This window comes from Mixophyes fleayi, chromosome 11 (assembly GCF_038048845.1).
Source record: "Mixophyes fleayi isolate aMixFle1 chromosome 11, aMixFle1.hap1, whole genome shotgun sequence".
Taxonomy (NCBI): Eukaryota; Metazoa; Chordata; class Amphibia; order Anura; family Limnodynastidae; genus Mixophyes; species Mixophyes fleayi.
The window spans coordinates 54,208,577-54,230,311 of record NC_134412.1 but is presented as its reverse complement, the minus strand read 5'-3'; the positions used below and the strand labels follow the sequence as shown (position 1 = coordinate 54,230,311).

Here is a 21,735-nt window from a genome sequence, read left to right as displayed (position 1 = left end):
ATAATTTATTTGGATGGGCAAGAGACCTAGAATTAGTTTACAGAAATTACAATAATATGAAACTAACGGAGGTACTAAGTTCCGTAAAGTAGCTTTGTATAATCGAGTGGCTATCCTTTGATATCTATTTAATTTACTCAAACTATAGACTTGAATGCCCTATTACATCTCCCTGATCAAGTGAACTCGGTAAAAGTCATAGACAATCCGCTTTTATGACTACTCAAAGAATGTGGCACATCTTCTGTCATCATCATCATCAACATTTATTTATATAGCGCCAGCAAATACCATAGTGCTTTACAATTGGGAACAAACATTAATAAGACAATACTGGGTAATACATACAGACAGAGAGGTAAGAGAAACCTGCTCACAAGCTTACGATGTTGCAAACATAGTATCAATGCACATAACTCATTACATATGCCTGTTTTATAGCCCAGATTTTCATAAGGGAACGGCGCGTTACCCATTTACAATCCGGCGGGCGGCAGGCGTTACCACTATTTCCCGCTTGGTTAATAAACGAGAAAAGAGACCCATGACATTTCTAGAGCCATCTCATAAATATGAAGCTGTGCGGGCCTAGCTGATGGCATCTTTACAGGCCCAACATTACATTATTTGAACGTTTTGAGATGTAGATTGGGACAACCCTTTGGACCGGATACTTTTCTCTCCAACTCCTAAGCGCCAGACTATCACTATTCATTAGGAGATGTTGAGGGGCATGATTGATTACTCTGTTAAATTTTACTGATCTTACTGCAAAGATATTGCTTAATACTCTGCCCAACATCATGCCAATTGATATCAGCTAATACATATACTGAGATGTTTTTGAATATCTATCATGGTACATACTTCACCCCCAAAGCAGCTTTAGAATGAGTCTCCTACAGTCCTGCAACTGCCTTCGCTGTCACTCTGATACAGATTTATTTCACCGTTTGTGGGGATGCTCCCTGGACCACCCGTTTTGGCTTCAGGCAAAAAGTCACGTGGATATTTCTTTGCTAAACTGTTCCATTTACGCCCGAGTGGACCATACTAGGAGTTCTTCCGGCTAACCAGAAGGTATCAAGACGTTAGACGTTTACGGTTAGCCATCAGTGAGCTGCACGTAAGTCTATCTTGCACCTATGGCTGCACATTACACACCCACCAATTTCCCTGTTCGAAGAAAAAATTAATTTCATATATAAAATGGATTGGGGTTGAGACTTTAGACCATCAAGCCGAAAAGTTTTTCAACATGTGGGAAAATTATATTAAAACACTCCCTAATGCCTCCAAACTTAGAATACGGAATGTCTTCAACACAGAGAATGTTATGAATTCTGAAATATGGCTAGAGATCCTCCTATACTTGCATAAATAAATAAGTTATAGTATAATTGCTGTAACTCATTGCACTCTTGGGTTAAGATTTGAGATGAGAGCAGTGATTTACCATGGGTCCTGTGTGGTCTAGGAATATATATGGTTTCCACTGTATTTGATATAGTTGTATGTCATGATCTTGCAAGTATAACTGTTTGTATTGAAACATGTATTTTCCTTTGCACTATTGAATGTATATACATGCATGTTGTCATTAGTGAGCTCAATAAAAAAAACAAACAAAAAAAAAAAAAACCCCAAAAAGGTCCGGAATGCCAATTAAACTTTTATGAGGAACTCTAGTTAGAACACACAGGGTTAAGGGCATATGTCCAGGGAAGGACAGATACTAGTGGTCAGAAACAATCCAAAAGGTCTAGTACACAGGAAGAGTATGGGAACAAAGGTAATGCTTAACATCAAGGACAATTTGGCAGCTCAGTGCACCCAGTTGATATAGCAGCTGAAGTGAACCATAATAAAGCCTGAACAGAGTATACAAAAAGGCCTTCTGTGCATGCATGGACTGTCTGAAAGGCTCACCAATGCCATCAAGTGCCATTGTGAAGCGAATGGCGGAGTCAAGGACGCCGAGGCAGCAGGCAAGAGGAACAGGGGAGTGATACCATCAACCATGAGAGAGGGGTTGTAACACTAGAATTGGGGGGGGGGGCACGGCTAGGAGGAGCTCAGTATTAGACATACTGAGTTTAGGTAGTTGGATATCCACATGGAGATGGCAGAGAGGCAATTTGACATATGCGAGGAGGGAAAAAAGGTTAGAGGAGGAGAGGTACATTTGTTTGTCGTCAGCATAGATATGGTAGCAGCAACTGAAGGAGTATATAAAAGTTCAGCGAAGAGGTATTAAAGAAAGAAAAGCAGAGTGCTAATAAACAGAGGCTTGAGGTTCCCCAACAGATAGAGAATGGAGGAGAGGGTGCATCAGTAGTAGAGACACTAAAGGAGCTTTCAGAAAGGTAGGAGGCGAACCAGGAGAGAACAGTGCTACAAAGGCTAAAAGGGAGAAGAGTGTGAAGGAGCAGAGGTGCTTAACTGTTTCAAAAACAGAGATCAAAGAGGAAGGGAGAAGTGACTCCAGTATTCCAGCGGTTTCTGGATAATCAACTGGTTGCAAAGATGAAGTGATCCTTCAACCAGGCCAGAGTGAGCACAGGGCATAGAAATATAACCTGAGCAACTCTCTGCCATGCTCAAATGGCCTGTACCCAGAGGATTAAAAGCAATCCAGAGGTTCATTTGGTTTACAAACTACTACAGAGCCATGCTCTCCCAGACTGATGACAAGGACATTCATCTCCACTGCACCTTCTTTTTCAAAGAGGTTGACATCCGCTGAAGTCAATGGTGACATTTATCTAGACCTTCCAGCAGAATATCCAATACTTGCTGCCCTTAGCCTAATTTATCTTTGTTTGCACCATTAGATAGACCTTTACAAATTCTTTAATATTTCATTGAATAGTTTTGTTTCCTAGCTTGTTACAAAACTTAAAATTACTTGACTATAGAGACTGCTTTGCTCCTGAGCAATATTGGACGTGCTGAATAAGTAAACATACGTACGTTTTTATTTTGCTCTTCATGCATCATAGAATGTGCAACGGATCAGTTCTCTGTATGTCATACAGCTCTGCAGACCTTTTGTGACACCTTTTAAATAATAATTCTTACTTTTTTTTTACCACACAGGTTCCATAAAACAGTGAAACAATTGAGTTTAATACTTTCTAAACAATCCTGTAAGAGCACAACTATTAGAGCTTACCTTGGTGTAGTGCTTTTCAGTTATGCAGTAGGCCCCAGGTCCATTCCTCTGTAAAACACCGAGGTGCAGTTTACTTCAGAATGTAGACCTGGAAGTGTGCCATCTTTTATATCTAATAGATCAAACAGCAGCTCACATATCAGCCACAGGTGGATCCAAGTTACACTGGATCTATTACCAGCTGATAGGAAAAGGAGACCTAGGACAAGCTCTACTGCAACGCGCTAGACATCTCTTTGAAAGTGAAGGCTTCATTTTCACTTGTACAATGGTGATAGTTGCAATGTCAGATTAGTGCTTTCCCTTTGCAAACACCATGTACAGCCATAGTGCAAATACTATATTCAGCAAGCATTTATAGACTTTTCTAATGCCAATGTCAAATTCACGCTTTGAGCTCCCCCACTTTTCAGCCGTAGGAACTCGTAGAAAATCCATTTGCTTGCCCCTAACAGAGAAGGTAAGCTCATAAATTCAGGCCAAAACATCCATGTAACACAGCACAGTGGCTCAGTGGTTAGCACTTCTGCCTCACAGCACTGGGGTCATGAGTTCGATTACCAACCATGGCCTTATCTGTGTGGAGTTTGTATGTTCTCCCCATGTTTGCGTTGGTTTCCTCCCACACTCCAAAAACATACTAGTAGGTTAATTAGCTGCTATCAAATTGACCCTAGTCTCTCTCTCTCTATGTCTGTCTGTGTGTGTGTTAGGAAATTTAGATTGTAAGCTCCAATGGGGCAGGGACTGATGTGAATGAGTTCTCTGTACAGCGCTGCGGAATTAGTGGCGCTATATAAATAAATGATGATACGGCAGTGCATAACCTATCAAAATAAACACGTGTGCATAGCCCTAACGTGTAAGTGCAAATTACCACTGAATATAATGAACCCAACACGCTCACACAGGACTCAAAGGTACAACAGTGTAAATGTAGCACTATATGGCATTAGCAATAAAATAGAAGAGATGCGGTAGCTGTACTGTGGGAGCTTATTTCTGAATTCTGGCCGTATAAAGGCTTTAACTTGCCCCTATTCATGTACAACTGATTATCCTAGTCAGGTAGTCCACAATGCATGAATAACTTAGTACTTTCTAATTACTGAATTGTAACACCATACGAACAATACATACGGATTTATTTAGCTTTTCAAATACTAATCCAACATGTTTTGCAAAATGGTAAAATGCAGTTTTAAGATTATTATATCTTTAACTTTTAAAACACAAGTCCTAAACATTCACAATTTGTAATGAAAGTAAACATTTATGACTTACTTATGCTATTCTTTTAAACCAATACCAAATTATATATGTTAAATGTAATTTACTATATAGCAAACTCTTCAGAGAGTATTTTATTTACAAAAATATCTTAACACAGCATAAAGTTAGGACTTGTTATAGTTTTCAATTCTGTGTTCATTTATAAATACTGATAATTATTCATACGATTGATCAACTTGGAACTGCAGGTGTTGAAAACGCTGTAAAACATTTTAAATAGTTCAAATTACTTTGGCAAGATATAAAAAAAAAAGTGTTACATTTCCCAACCTTGTTATTATCATCATCATCATCATCATTTATTTGTTGGGCGCCATAGGGTTTTCGCAGCGCCTTACATAATACGAACAGTAGACCATACAGGGTAAAACATCACAGAACAATAAACACTAAGTACCAATGCTTCGGAAACTCCGGGCTGACATATGGAGTGAGGGCGGAGCAGAAGAGTCGGTATGAAGACAGGAGGGGAGAGGGGCCCTGCTCATGCGAGCTTACATCCTAAGGGAGGGTGGATAAAACAGGCACGAAAGGAGGCAGTGATGCAAGGGAGAAAAGGGGACCAGGGGAGAGGAGGGAGAACAAGCAGAGTGGATGAGGGGTTAAGTGGATGGTTGGTAGGTTTTCAGGAACAGGTGAGTTTTGAGTGCCCGTTTGAAGGAGCACAGATTGGGAGCGAGACGGATGGAGCGAGGGAGGTCATTCCAGTGCAGGGGGGCAACTCGGGAGAAGTCTTGGACTCGGGAGTGGGAAGAGGTAATGAGTGGAGGAGAGTCGACGGTCGTTTGCCGAGCGCAGGGAGCGAGCCGGAGTATGAATGGTAAGGAGGTTAGAGATGTAGGGAGTAGTAGACTGGGAGAGAGCTTTGTAAGTGGTATTAAGGAGTTTAAAGAGGATTCTGTAAGGGAAAGGAGCCAGTGTAAGGCCTGGTAGAGAGGGGAGGCAGAGGAGGAGCGACGTGAGAGAAAGAAGTCTGGCAGCTGCATTGAGTACAGATCGGAGCAGGGCGAGATGGGAGGCCAGTGAGGAGGAGGTTGCAGTAGTCTAGACGGGAGATGACGAGTGCATGGATGGTGGTTTTGGTGGCGTCTTGTGAGAGGAAGGGTCGGATGCGGGCGATGTTGCGCAGTTGGAAGCAACAGGCTTGAGCAAGGGATTGGACGTAGGGGGGCAAAAGAGAGAGAGGAGTCAAGGGTGACACCCAGGCAACGGAGTTGGGTGACAGATGAGATGGTAGCGTTAACAACGATAGAGAGGTTGTGGTGAGAGGGGGAGTCTGGAAGGAGGAAAGACTAGGAGTTCCGTTTTGGAGATGTTAATTTTGAGAAAGCGCGAGGACATCCAGGAGGAGATAGCAGAGAGGCAGTCAGATACACGAGAGAGGAGGGTGGACGAGAGATCAGGAGAGGAGATGTAGAGTTGAATGTCGTCAGCATAAAGGCGATACTGAAGACCAAAAGGAGGAGATGAGCGCACCAAGGGAGGAAGTGTAGAGCGAAAAGAGAAGGGGGTCGAGAACAGAGCCCTGGGGGACTCCTACTTGTGGGGGCGGTGGAAGAGTCGGAAGTGGAGACAGAGAAGGTGCGGTTTGCAAGGTAATAGCAGAACCAGGCGTGGACAGAACCAGAGAGGCCTAGAGAGAGAAGAGTTTGCAGAAGGAGGGGGTGGTCCACGGTGTCAAAGGCCGCGGAGAGGTCGAGGAGGATAAGTAAGGAGAAGTGACCCCTGGATTTGGCTGATAGGAGGTCATTGGTGATTATAGCCAGGGCAGTTTCAGTGGAGTGGAGGGGGCGGTAACCAGATTGGAGAGGGACGAGAGGGAATTGTCCGAGAGGTATCTGGTGAGACGACAGCAGACTAACCGCTCAAGAAGTTTGGAGGCGTAGGGGAGAAGAGAGATAATTGGCAATGGAGGTGGGGTCAAGGTTGGGTTTTTTGAGGATAGGAGAGATGAGAGCGTGTTTGAATGAGGAGGGTACAACACCAGAGGAGAGTGATAGGTTGAAGAGGTGTGCCAGGTAGGAGCAGGAGCTTGTTAATTATAAAAAGCAAGAGCTTGTTAATTATAAAAACACCCATTTTAAAAGTCCTGAGTAAGATGGAAAACAAAAATCTAAAACATACTTCAAATAAGTACAAGATGCGATACCACTTATATCCTGTTGGGAATGGAAATAATTTTAGGAACTAGGTATATGATATTCAGACTACTTAAAAAAAAAAACAATTAAAACCCACAAAACAAACCATTGGAGGTCAACATGTCAGCTTTTGTGAATACTGTTATTTGATAAGCAATTTGGGCAGATATTTCTTTTTGATTGCATTAAAGTGGACCTGTTACCTATGCACAGTGGAGGTAGAAATGTTGTGGGTTGAACTTCTATTCAGCATTTCAATTCACTAGCAACTGGTGACATCATTTGAAGATTAGGCCCTTTTAGCTCACACAAAGCCTGGCTCCATTTTGTAGTTGTAGGTTTGTTGCAATATAACGATTTTTAGACTTGGAAATAGGACATGAGCCGTTTTTCACAAGGGTAGATTTCTTTTAGATACATTTTTTCTTATTACAATTTCTTTTTTACATGTGCACTTAACAATAAAAACCCTGTTTAAAAAAACCCACAATTTGAGTTAAGAAAAATACAAACTGCCCACAATACTACAATATTCTTGTGTTTTAGTCTCTAAATATTTAGAGAACACCTCGAATGGATCAAGGTAAGTATTTATCAGTTTGCACATAAGTAAAATAAAGCTGAATTATGTTCATAGAACTAGCAAAAAGTAGGACATGACAAAGTTTAATGGCGAGTTGAATGCCACCTAGACTCTTTTCTCTGGTTTGGGCTCCAACCCTCACTGCCCTGATAATAGTGCTCCTCCTGACCCCCTCTGTAGTACACATCTCTACTACTTTGGTAACTTTCCTTTTGATAAGGGTGAGCAAGACTTCTAATTTTTCGGTGGCTGGAAGAGGAATCATATGCTTGTGGAGTAGAATGATTGGAGCCATGATTGTACCGATTGTGGTATGGTGAATAATTCGGTGGCGAGGAACTGTGTTGGGCCATTACTGTTGTACTGGATCCATGAGTGGTTTCTGGCCTACAGAAATTATTCATCTGCAATAAAAAATAAATTTATCGGCAACGAGTATCTTAACTTACTACCCCTTTTTATTTACATTTTTTAAAGCAACGCCATACTCATGTTATATTTTCCCTGTATACTGTTGCTACAGCACAGCCACATCAACATAGACAGGAGTGGGGATGAAAAAAGAAAAAAAAAAGGAAGACAGCCTTATGATTTTTAAAAAGCCAAATATGTTTAATAGTGCCATGCAAGTGAGGAAATTGATAGCGATACAGAGTACATGGCAGGTTTTAATCTACTTGGGTTGAACAGTTTTTGGAGTAGGAATTAATGACAAAAGGCATTATTTATACCCATAAGAAAAGCACAATAGCTTGTTATGTGAACTCAAAATGTGATTAAGTGTGAATCAATGGCTTATTTTCACTTCCCCAGAGGAATGATTATAGCCAACAGTTGCTATAATCTACAATATTCTGTCACAGACGGAAATAACAAATTTAACAACCTCATTTGTTTACATATACAATAAAAAAAAAAAACCACCTCTTTCTACAACATGCCTGCATACTATAGAGAGCATGTCAAATAGTGTTATTGTATTAGCTAACTGAAGCAAGTACCAGTGCCCAATATGTACTGTATCCACTACGTTTAAACAGGGGTATGGGAACTATATTTATAGATATTTTTGAGCTTACCATTGCTTGTCTTTGAAGACTATCTGGAGAAGAGTAAGATCTCTGATAGCTTGGAACAGGGGGTGAAAGTTCAGAATACTTCATAAAATCTCCATTGCCATCATGCCTGTAAAAATAGTACAAAGTGACATGATAAACTTGTAATCTGTAAATATTTGAATTCACATTATTTTCATTAGTAAACTGTGCATCTAGAAAAGGGCCTGTCTGACTTCAGTCATCATGGAGATTTGTTTCATTTATAAAAGTAAACTGGCGAATTAATTAGCAATTTTTAAATATATGTAGAGTCCAAACACTTGAGTTACATTGTGGGCTTGGCATGAGACTTATTTTAACATCTGTATTCTAGCCACTGAAACACTGAAATTTAATAACAGTGTTCCCCTCATTAAATTCACCATTGATTAGGAGCTACAGCGAGCCTCTATCATTCTTCTATTGAGCCTACAAATAGCAGAGAAAACGGTTAGAGTAAACTTGCAGCGTTTATCAGTATAGAGGCCTACTTTCCCACCCAGTAGCCTGCAGAGCACGATTGCCATATAGTAAGACTTGTCCCAGCTTCAGGGAATTCATAATAAACCTGCCCTCAAAAAACAGTCAATAAGCTACACCCTGGAGACATTCAAATCTCCATAATTATTAATTTGCAACATCCCCTAAACTACTTGCATCAGCAGTATCGGACATATATATTCCCCCCGCAACACAGAGGGTTCATCAGTAAAACCAAGCAGTGTCTAAACAACAAAGTGAAAAAAAAAAAAAAAAACCCACCAACCAGCTGCAGAGTTCTTGTCCTAGGCTGCAAGGACGTAACTCATGCAAAACAGCAAGCTCCCGATGCGATATCGTTGAAGATTTTACTAACGACCAAAAGTCCCGATCAGCATGCCAATTCACCAGTACACACGTTTTACACAATTTATCATCCAATCTGTGATTTTCATCTGTCATGCAGTGTGTGTGTGTGTGTGTGTGTGTGTGTGTGTGTGTGTGTGTGTGTGTGTGTGTGTGTGTAGGGGGGAGCAAAACCTCATCTACCTTCCCCAGCAATGATGTCAGATGAGACTTACTAACATGTAAAACTTCTGTAACTTTTCCTTAACTCTGGGCTCCCATGGCCTCAATCTACAAGGTAGCCCCCACCCTCACATTCATCCAAACTAACCTTCATTTGTTTTCTCTCAAAAAAACTCTATGAACATAGTACATTTTTGCATACACAAGCAACAATGTGTGTAAACTCAGACTAATATATATATATATATATATATATATATATATATATATATATATATATATATATATATTTGTTAGGTTGGTAGCCATCATTTCAGCATTCATTGGGAACATGTGTATACATTATGATCCAACTACTCTTTGTAGATTAGAATCTCAGAGCACTATAGCAACTACATTTCATGATACTGTATTCTATGGGGTACACTAACCATAGTGCACACACTTAGAAGTGGTGCTTATTGAGGTCATTAATTCAATACTCATTAAGCACAGCTATGTAACAAGCATGGCCTGAAAAAACCAACAACCTCCACACACAAACCTTCAGTACATCCAAAATGATTGTTTGAAGACAATGAAAGATGGCACTTGTCTGAACAGTGATGGATCCAACCAGAACAGGCCGGAGTAGCTGCGCACAAAGCCTCAAGAAAGAGGTTTTTAGTATAACATCATGATTGTTCCAACTTACCTGCTGCCATGTGTTGATGGACTGTGTCCAGCAAAACTTCCATTTCCTTGTGGCGAGTATGCCATGCTATTTGTATCTTGAGAACCATGACTGCTTCCTAGTAACAGAAGCACAAAACCCAAAATAAGATGCAAATAAGCAAAAATATAGCCATTTCACCTGCCAGGTGTCAGATCTATTTCAATACAAATTGTATTTATCCAACATGGTTAGAGGAGGTTCCTAGAAGGTTTGCCATCTTCTTTAACCATCTTAATATATTAGTCTGTCTTTTTATTTATGTATTTTTTTTTAGTATTACACATAATTGTACACATGCACAACAAGAACAATACATTTCAGGAAAAAAGGGTCACTGGGTAAACACCCCAATGATTTACCCAGGTAGACAAGATCCCTTCACATTTGATAATTTTTACATCTTCTTGGTTACCTGATCTAAACTGAATTTTAAGTGGCCTCCCAAAGAGCTTTATTCCATTCAACAGACTCATTCCATAGGGGACAGATTCCTCATGCTTGAAATTTACAAAAGCAAATGGTTTTGACTTGCCATCCTTGTCTTTTGGAATTTTAACTGTAATTGCAGGACCAGCCTGTAAACCAAAAAAGCAGTTAGTTAGGTCCATCATACATACAAAAAGAAAAAAAGAAGCTTTGAAAGAAGTATTAGTTAGGTTACTGAAGCATGCCCCCCTCCCCCCACCCCACCCCCACAATCCAGTCTGAATAAGAGACAGCAAGTCTATGACATAATACACACACATTATAATATATATATATATATATATATATATAGATAGATATAGATATATATATCTCTATATATATATATATATATATATATATATATATATATATATGTTATAATAATGTTCCTGGATGTTTTGTACTCATGGGTGACCAATAAAGTAAATTGTAGATATAAATGCCACCTAATGTTTAAAGACAATTTAAAAATATTTAACTTATTTAAAATTACAACAATGACAGCTGTCTAGTTGAGAAGCTTAGCTATTTCACAGACCGCTATGGGTTCTATGGCAGTAATCAAAACTAAACGGTTTAAATAGGAAACAATGCCTTCACTACTAGAAATCACTGGTATCATTGGCTGAAAACACCCATGACATCAGTGAATGGAAACCACTGAGATCTGAGCTTCCTTTTTAGAGGCTGTCTGCATACCTTGTGAACCTAAACAACCCTGGAGTCATGGAGAAACAGAATTAGTAACAACTTTAAAAGAACAAACAAAATAATAATACTGGCCTCTGACCAAAAAGGAAAGCACCAAAATAGTGGTGTTGAGTGAATAGTCATTGGTACAAAAAAAAATAAAAAAATGTTAGAGCAACTAATTAAAAAAGGTTAAAGTCCAGCTTTTTGTTTTTATTAAACAACTTTTCTACTTCTTTAACATGAAACAGCAACAAAATCCTCATACCTCATTTTTAGAGGGCATTGCAGCTTTAAAAACTTAATGTGAACACGTGAACAAACTGCACTTTTCAGGGGATTACCACACCAATTAGTAACAAGGTTATTTATGATATCTCCAATATCCAGGGGCAGGCTGGGCAGCATCTGCCCCCCAGGACAGTCCTATACTAGGCTACCTTGGGATGGGTCACCTGCATATTTTGTTCACCTTTAAAATGTTCCTAATAGGCTGCTGAGTCTAGTCTTGCTCCCCAGGCTAAAATTTGCCAGCCCTCCCCTGCCAATATCTGCTGCATCATTCACAAATCCAGTCACAATAAGGGTCTATGGGAACAGCTATTTATCAAGCACCGAATTTCATAGCTTGAACCCAATAGCAAACGCGATCCAAAGCTGCAGTCTCTGTTGCGAGTATCACAGGAGAGGGAGCTTCAGATTCCTCCAGGACAAGCTTTGTGCCCTCACCATTACAAATTCTGCCTGGCCATAGAAAACTGTTGGTAAAGTTATCACAATTGTGATCACTTTAATATAAACGATTTGTCAGGATGTGCTCTTATCGGAGATGCTGTTCAGGCTGAACAATGTAAACACATTAAAGGATCCCTTATCAATGCAATTAGCAATAAGTAACGTGAAAAAACAAGTGGTAGAAGATTTACTACACGTGGAGCCATCTAGTGGCCAAAAGAAAACTGCAGTACATAACCTCCTCGCCTCTCTTCCTCAGTTTAGTGCATTACTAACCGCTGCCTGTGTTTGGTAAATGGCGTCCTTACTACCATACTAACAGCTCATGAGCCCGCTAACCAGCAGAAGTTGGTGATGAGAGGATCTAGCTTCCTATAGACAGCCTGCAGATCCACAACTATAGAAATACAACGTCCCCGCCACGTACAGATACATATACTGTACTGTCTACGTCCCCAGTGCTATCCGTTCCAGTGACTACACAGGACCGCTTCCTGACCTGCAGAAATAGCTCGAACAGAATCTCCTCGGTGGCTCTGGGATCCAAGTTCCCCACGAACAGCGTTCTATCAGCCTCAGCAGCGCCCATTCTTACACAGCAGACAAATGATGACGACTACTTGTGTGATAAAAAAAATATTATTATATGACGCCAAAAGGACCGCGCTCTGTAGTGAGATCACTGTACCATATGACCTTATCTAAGGAAGAGGCGGAGCGACCGAAAAGGGGAGGGACGAATAGCGCGGATAGTGGAGAGAAGCATTGTGTTCTAACATGGTCAGCAGGCATTGGTTAATAGCCGCTTCAACTAATGTGGATTATGCTGCTACCGTAATGCCGATGCTTGCCTAAACCTCCTGCACACTTTGACATCTACAAAAGCATATTATCCTTGAGGGTGAAAAATTTTTGTAGAACAAGTGGTCCAGCAAATCAGATTTATAGTACAGCATGTTTGAAACATATAATAAAGACATGGTACACAAGTAAAATAAGTAATTATTTATGTTTTGCCATTGAAGCATGAAAATCACTAAATGTAATTGCTACTAGCAATAGCTGCCTTTAATGTAGCTGGGAACGTGTCTTCTGGACTGCCGAGCCATATTGTAACTGGCAGTTCATATAGGGGCACATTTATCGGACAAAACGAGAAATACTTATCAATCCTTATCGCATGGATAAAGATTGATGTATTTCTCAAATTTATTAAAAATGGATCACAGAAACAGCAGTTCCGAAAAACTGCTGTTTCTCTGATAAAAAAAACCCATACTCACCACTGCCTCTTCGGTCGCTCTGGCTCCGGATCTCCTCCTCTTCGGCTTACTTTATCTTCTTCATGCTACTGCGCATGTGCCGACCGGAGAACTTGAGGCTGTGACAGGGAGGGATCACAAGATCACTCCCTGTGCATGTGCTGTCCAGCTCTGCTCTCCGGAGCAGAGCTGGACATACCGAAGAGCACAACTTTTACAAGTAATTCCTATGATGTACGCCAGCCTCAGCCTCAGTACATTAACACAACAAGTTCCCGAAAAAAATATTTTTTCGGGACTTGTTAGATTGCGGCCAGGAGCAGTCACCATTCTGTTGAATGGTGACTGCTCGCAAAAACGATCAGGAGTGCAAAGCAGCAGATATCAATGATATCTGCTGCGATGCACCTTTAATAAATTTGCGGAGAGCACATCCTGGCCTAATTTACACGGTAAGTGCACGATAGTGCACTGAGTTGGCGTCAGAGTGACTGCCCCTTTTAAAACTCACGCTGCCCTCCCTCACCGAGTTGGACAGGGACCGTCCTCACTGAAGGGCCAAAAAGGGAGTTACTGGTGCCTCAACGGGGGGCAGTGACCTACGACAACTACCAGTGCGCCCACAAATCAGCCGCTGAACACAGTGCCTTCCTACCGCAACATAACCGGACATACCATACCAAAGGAGTGGGTGGGTGGGATCTCGTGCTGTGGAATGGAGCAGAACAGGAAGTGCAGCCTCCTATATCAATCAAGGTCCCTCCCACTGGATTACACATTGGTCGGGCCAACCCATGTTAACCCCTTCAGGTAAGTGTTCAGCTTACTACAAACCCTGTCGCCCTTTAAGTGCATTCGTCCTATTCAGCCTCATTTGTCAATCTCTGCACTGTGACTTATCGAGTCTCTCTGCATTGCTGTCTGTGGTGTTCCGCTCTGGATTCCTCACTGCCTCAGTCCCAGTACTATGTCTTCATGTATATTGATGCTTGCATTGCTATATGTTCTCCTTGTGACTTGTCACTGCCTCCATTAATCTAACCCATTCTCTTTATTCTGTATTTATGTACGTTACTAATACTTCCACGTATTAGCTGTAAAATCTATACATATTTATGCTTCTCCATTATATGTGATATCTGTATTGTACATCTGCAGACTATACTTCATTCATATATATATATATATCTAATATATAAATGCTTAGTGGCGTCTGTGTGTGGAAAAAAAAAACCAAGTTGCAGCGCCACCTGCTGGGCAGAGTTATACACTGACCTACTAAATTCTTAGTGTGTGTGGGAAAAAAAATTCAAAAAGGGCTGAAATTTGGTAGGGCTCAAACTCATTTCCGTGAGGTAATTTTACCTCATGAACACACATGTGTAGAGGCGTGCGTTAGTGTGTGTGTGTGTGTGTGTGTGTGGAAAAAACTATTTTCTCAGAAAGGGCTCATCCAATTGACCTGAAATTTGGTATACTGACATTATTTGACAAAAAAATTAGAATAGTAAAGTCAGTTAACTTCCATCATCCCCCCTTCCCCCTGTGGGAGGGGTAGTAAAGGCTAAATTTACGAGTTGAGGGGTCAAACTCATTTTCGTGAGGTAATTTTACCTCATGAACACACATTAAAAACATACTTGCCAACTTTTCCTCGTTGGCTTCAGGGAGATTCCGGGGGAGGTGGGTGTCACACTTTTGGCCAATTACAGCAAGGGGCGGGGCTAAGATGATGTGAGATTTGCGCCATTAAGCCCTGTCTCCTGCCACTTATCTATTGCGGGGCCGAGAACCAAGAGGTTGCCCTGCTCTCCCGGGAGCCCGGGAGGTCTCCCAGAAATCTGGGAGTCTCCGGAATATTCCAGGAGAGTAGGCAACTATGCATTAAAGAAAAGCAGCTAATGAATCTCTAGAGACTGAAGTGTCTTTTACATTTCTGTCTCCATTACTGAAGTCATGTTGTCTTACCTGTCAGTTTTTGATTAAATCTTGGTCTCCATGAAAATGGCCACCTCCATAGGCATCAATACATGGACATAGGACACAATTTCTGAACTGTGTCATCATGCCACAGATGGCGAAGCCAACCACATCTTGTACTGGCTCAGCATCAGGGAGAATGCCAGACTCTTCAGAGAGTGAGGGAGATCACCCCTATTTCAGGGAGTCTCCCTGACATTCAGGGAGAGTTGGCAAGAATGATTAAAAAGGCCGCTTGCGTCGGGAACTAACGCTCTTCCCCTGAGGAGGCCTGGGCTAGGTCCAAATGCATGACAAGAACCTTTTTAAGACCTTAAGTAGCTTGATTTGACTAGAATGCATGAGTATCATGCACGGGTTAACTTGTGTGTATGTATATATATATATATATATATATATATATATATGTGTGTGTTATTTATCTACATATTGAAGTATTGTAGAAACAATATCCGTGTTTTGCCTCATTATTCTGGAAACCCTAGTTAAGACTCAGCACCAGGTCATGTGTACAGGCCTGCTCTGACTAATCAGGCCTGTATCAAACCAGATCTGTTACAATTTTGTCCTTGAGACACGTGAGAGCACACCCAGCATTCAGTTTGGTTTAAGACCTTAACCACCAATGAATGATAATCATCAAATGAATGTTCACCCGTAAGAAAGTGCGGTTCATAACATATTCCCCAGGTTCAGCATCATGACAGTGTCTGGCATATCAGGAGATAGTATTTTGAGATTCTTTTGTTGCTGTCTCAACTGTTTGCTTATCTTTATTAGATATTGGACAGTCACTTAATTGTTGCATTTTACATCATCTTGTGGATCTACCATCAAGTGAGGTTGTCTGCCAAAAAGTATTTCAAAAAGTGACAGGTTAAGAAATGGTCTAGGAGTGGTTCTAATGTTGTGGAGTGCTAGTGGAAAAGATTCCAGTCACGCCAATCTAGTTTCAGTCATCACCTTTCTCAATTTGTTCTTGATAGTACCATTTACCCTCTCTATTTTTACACTGGCTTGTGGCCCATAGGCATACTTTCCTACTTTTGGCAAGTTGTATCCGGGAGAGGGGCGTGTCTAGAGGGCAGAGGGGGCATGGCCAAACACATCATTTGGCCCCGCCCCTGCGACAAACATGCCATTTTGTTGCGGGGGGGGGGGCATGCGGGAGACTTGCCAGCTCTCCCGGGAGTCCGTGAGACCGACCCGAATTTCAGGAGTCTCCCGGACATTCCGGGAGAGTTAGCAAGTATGCCTATAGGGAGTGTGTAACTTACTAACAATACCAATGAGTTTACACATAAGCTGAAAGACATCCCCAGTAAAATGTGTACCTCGATCACTTTCAATGATTTTGGGGATACCAAACCTACAAGTAAACTCCTGAACGATATTCTAAGCAGTAAAAACAACAGTATAAGAAGGAGCTGGATAAGCCTCTCCCCAGTTAGAGAAAACATTGATACATACTAATATATACTTGAGATTCTTGAAGGGTGGTAATTGGATCAAGTCGATTTGTATGACCTTGGAAGGTTCATATGTAGAAGGAATGTGGGATGGCTCTGTCGGTATACATCTTCCTGTATTCTTTCTCAGACAAGTAAGAGAAGACATTACCTTCTTACTAGCCTGTGAAGAGAAGCCTAGTGCAGACCAATAAGCGCTTACCAATTTGCACATACCCTCTTTACCCATGTGAGTCAGACCATGTCCTGCCTCTGCTCAGCTTGGAAGATATGCCTTGGGAGCCACTGGCCTACCTTGTACATCTTTACAGAGTCCAGAGGACTTTTGACCACATCCCTTCAACTTCCAGACATCCTTCTCCTGTAGGGGACACAAATCCTACATTTCTATAAATTTCTGTACACCAAGTGGTTCAAAAATCATTAATTTGGTGACATTTGTTTTTATGAGTGAGCCTGCTGCTCTCTTAGCAGCCTCATCTGCTCTGTCATTACCAAGTGATATTGGATCCCTATCGTATGTGTGTGCTTTACACTTGATAATGGCTACCTCCTTGGGTAGTTGTATTGCTGTCAGTCCTTTTATTTGTTGTGTGTACGCTACTGGTGTGCCTGCCGCTGTCTTACAGTTCCGAAGATGCCATAGAGCCCCATTGTCAGACACTACCCCAAAGGCGTACCGAAAGTCAGTGTCTATATCAACTAATTTACCCTCTGCCAACTCATGCTCTCCTCAATCTCACGAGTTCAGCTACTTGGGTTAAGTGAGGTGGGCCAAGGAGTTCATCTTTTATAACACCTTCTGTCACGGAGCCTGAGTTTGGAATAGGCCTCGAAGTGGTGAACTGCAGAGAACTGATATACTGAGATCCCTGAAAAGTGAGTAGCTTGAGAATGGGACGGATGATGAGGCACGAGGTTCTTGCAATAATACCACAGGTCTTGATCGTGGAACGGGTACACAGGATACCAACTGAGAGGTGGTAAACTGCAGTCCATGGACTGCGTGAGGTGCGCAGGTTGCGGTACTCCTAGTTAGTCACCAGTGCAACGGAGTATACACAGGAATAGCAGAACTGGGTACAACCCAACAATGGCGAGGTACAAAAGGGCATATACAGAAGAGTGGTCAGGGGTAGCTGAATTCAGGAGCCTTGCGGACAATGCAGTACCGAATCACAGAGCAAAGGGATGGTCATAAAACAAGCCAGAGGTCAGAATCCAAATAACAAAACACAGGAACAGGACACTGGAATGCTCGAGATTGGTGAACCAATACTCTGGCAAGGTACAAGTGGAAGTGAGTTCCTTAAATAGGAAGAGGTAAGCCCTGATAGGAGGAGAGTGATTTTGGCGGGCAGAGAACAGCTGACCGCCAACGGAGCCACAGAAGAAGCGTCCCATTGCCTAGCAACAGGATGCTATTGTAATGCGCATGTGGGTGTTGCTGGAGGCAAAAATCTGGAAGAGTGTCCAGTTACAAGGCAATGGGACGCAAGCAGAGAGTCAGACAGGTGACCATTCCCCTGCACCTAGGCGAAGTGCGAGGATAGCGCCTGACAATTACAAACAGTCATGCAAGGCTTGAGAAAAGATTTCTGAGGTTGTCTATTAATCCTTCAGGTAGCCTTGTCCATGTATTTTGTACCCTTTTATAAGAGAAGCAGCACGGCGGCTTAGTGGTTAGCACTTCTGCCTCACAGTGCTGGGGTCATGAATTCAATTCTCGACCATGGCCTTATCTGTGTGGAGTTTGTATGTTCTCCCCATGTTTGCATGGGTTTCCACCGGGTGCTCCGGTTTCCTCCCACACCCCAAAAAACATACTAGTAGGTTAATTGGCTGCTATCAAAATTGACCCTAGTCTGTCTCTCTCTGCCTGTCTGTGTGTGTATGTTAGGGAATTTAGACTGTAAGCTCCAATGGGGCAGGGACTGATGTGAGTGAGTTCTCTGTACAGCGCTGCGGAATCAGTGGCGCTATATAAATAAATGATGATGATGAGAAGCAAAGAGGTACTGACAGTCGGGAAGGGTAGGGACAGAGAAGAAAACAGTAAAGCACAATAATAGTGAAAATGGTTTGCAGATCAAGAAATGACAGCTGGATTGGGCACCATGGGGAATTGGCTCTTGACTACTTTATTAATCCCCCTTAAATATTGAACTAATCTGCAGCCCCTCCCCCATTTTTTTTAATCACAATGGGAGCTACTTTAGCTATCAATCCAGTGTCCTAACCATCTTTATTCCATAAGGGATCCGGTATATGTGACAATATTTCTTCTACCTGTGATGGACCTGTCTCTATAACAGAGGAGTGCAACATTAACCCCTGGGAGGTATCACGTATGCCCTCTATCTACTGTGCGTGCTTTCCTGGAATATCTAAAAACACATCACCAGAAGTATAGTATACACCCCATTTTACATAATAAATCTCAGCCAAGTAAGTTAATAGGGGCCACTGCAGCTAAAAGAAAAAAATGTTTAGTATGCAATTTGCCCAAAAGTAACTTCTGCCGATGCAGTCAAGGCATAATAATGCACCTTTCATGCAGAGCTGGATTAAGGCTCTGGGGGGCCCGGGGCACTTTAGGCAGGGGGGCCCCTATGATGTAACATGGTTATCATTTTAGACAAACACACAGGCAATGCTGTGTGCACTGCTGTTAGGTGCACGCAGCTCTGCCTTCACAAGCAGTACAAGGTGAAGCAGGACATATCTCCCAACTGTCCTTGTAGTCAGACCCAATCCTGACTACGCTGAGACAGTCACCCAAATTCAGGACTGCCCGACCAGATTCATAACAGTTGGCAGACTGCCCTGCTCTCTCCTACCTGTTCTTGTCACTTTCTCCACCTGTGGCTGCTGGTGTCTTTAGCTCAGTTGCTGCTTGTCTGGATACTGGAATGATGGGGGCCCTATTTGGAAAAAAAAATAGGTACATGAAAATTAGAAAATTCCAACCAACCCCAGCATTAAATCAATAGTATTCCCATTTAATATATAAACATATTTCCCTCCCTCGAATCAGCCTTATCAATAAACTAAATGGCATTTATGTTTAAAAAATATAACCATTTTGCAAAATCATCCACTGCATTAAATAATTCATATCCACATTTAATAAACAGACCTAATTTTCCCCAAACAGCCCCACATTCATTTATGAGCTTCCAAACCACCCCAGCATCAAATTTAAAGGTCCAATCACCCCATCTTAAATTGATAGCCCACACTATTACATTAAATTGCCCCACCATCACTCCACAAATAAAATAGCACCCATTAAATAATTAGCATCTACCTGCAATCCAAGATTAAATTAAGAACCCCCCTTCCCTCCCACATTATATTAAAAACCCCCCTTCCCTCACACATTATATTAAAAACCCCCCTTCCCTCACACATTATATTAACATACTACCCCCCTCACACACACATTATATTAACATACTACACCCCTCACACACACATTATATTAACATACTACCCCCCTCACACACACATTATATTAACATACTACCCCCCTCACACACACACACATTATATTAATATACTACCCCCCTCACACACACATTATATTAACATACTACCCCCTTCACACACACATTATATTAACATACTACCCCCCTCACACACACATTATATTAACATACTACCCCCCTCACACACACACATAATATTAACATACTACCCCCCTCACACACACACATTATATTAACGTACTACCCCCCTCACACACACATTATATTAACATACTATCCCCCTCACACACATTATATTAACATACTACCCCCCTCACACACACATTATATTAACATACTACCCCCCTCACACACACATTATATTAACATACTACCCCCCTCACACACACATTATATTAACGTACTACCCTCTCACACACACATTATATTAACATACTACCCCCTCACACACACACACATTATATTAACGTACTACCCCCCCTCACACACACATTATATGAACATACTACCCCCACTAACTTTGTTTTATCTGCACGCTGTATGGCCTTGTTTCTCTTCACAAATGGGACGGCACCTGTCACGTGGTGCACGTCCCTGACAACAATAGCAGCCACACATAGGGGAAGGGGGGAACGGATTGTAAGAATCTGCAGCCAATGATAGAACGTGGCTGGTCTCGGAGGAGGGGCCAGCCACCAAGTAATAGAGACTTGGGCCATTGCAGGGACCGGCCCAAAATAGTCTTTTTTATTCTTCCCGCCCCAGCCCGCCTCAGAAAATAGTACTGATACTGCACATACAAAAAAAAAAAAAGAACCACTGATAAAATTACATCAGTTTTAACTTATATATATATATCAAACTTATTGACATGTTATAAATGTTTCTTTCTTTTTAATGTGCGGTATCATTGCTCTTTATGTATGTGTATAAATGTATATATATGTATACATATAAATACACATACATAAAGAGCAATGATGCAGCACATTAAAAAGAAAGAAACATTTATAACATGTCAATAATTTTGATATATCTATCTATATATATATATATATATATATATATATATATATATATAATATGTATATACGTAGGCACACACAACAAATATGTTATGGAATCCCCTATTTTGTCAGTAATTATTAAAGTAATTATGCCTCTTCTATTGAAGGTTCAATTAACATATACATACACATATTATAATATATATATTTATGTGTATATGTATTTATGTGTATATGTATAATATATATATAATATATATTACACATATACACATAAATACACACATACATACTCCAAGTGAAAGTGGGACTTACCTAGGAACCCACGTTCAGCACAGCATCCCAGACAGTCTCTTCTGGTATGCTTTGTGAGGAGCTACTGCTGCACATGCGCAGCAGCTCCATTTCGGCCATCTTAGAATAGCCTGATGTACAGCAGCACCGCGACTGCTGTACATCAGGACAGCTGTCAAATTTTGCGGAGGGCGGTCCGCCTGCGTCAGGGGGGCCCCACAGCCGCAAAGCAAAAGCAACAGAATCGGATCACCAACAGACAGGTGATCCGATCAGATGGCGAACGGCGGCGGGGGGCCCTCAGAGAGAGGGGGGCCCGGGGCACGT

The 21,735-nt window shown here is 41.5% G+C and overlaps 1 protein-coding gene across 1 annotated transcript; it reads right to left on the bottom strand.

The window, feature by feature from the left end:
- Positions 1–4,765: 4,765 nt before the first annotated feature.
- Positions 4,766–12,618, bottom strand: RBM7 (RNA binding motif protein 7). The gene is made up of 5 exons (XM_075191453.1): positions 12,405–12,618; positions 10,425–10,587; positions 9,992–10,088; positions 8,272–8,377; positions 4,766–7,596 (listed from the first exon to the last, which is right to left on the bottom strand). Exons 1-5 carry the CDS (start codon positions 12,492–12,494, stop codon positions 7,276–7,278), a joined length of 777 nt encoding a protein of 258 aa, XP_075047554.1. The 5' UTR covers positions 12,495–12,618; the 3' UTR covers positions 4,766–7,275.
- Between the last annotated feature and the right edge of the window lie 9,117 nt (positions 12,619–21,735).

Excerpts from the sequence above, each read along its gene's own strand:
- RBM7 (XM_075191453.1), bottom strand. The coding sequence starts at position 12,494 with ATGGGCGCTGCTGAGGCTGATAGAACGCTGTTCGTGGGGAACTTGGAT. Across the intron at positions 10,089-10,424 it reads TAAAATTCAGTTTAGATCAG|GAAGCAGTCATGGTTCTCAA; the intron begins GTAACCAAGAAG and ends TTCTGTTACTAG. Across the intron at positions 7,597-8,271 it reads GTCTTCAAAGACAAGCAATG|ATGAATAATTTCTGTAGGCC; the intron begins GTAAGCTCAAAA and ends TTTTTATTGCAG.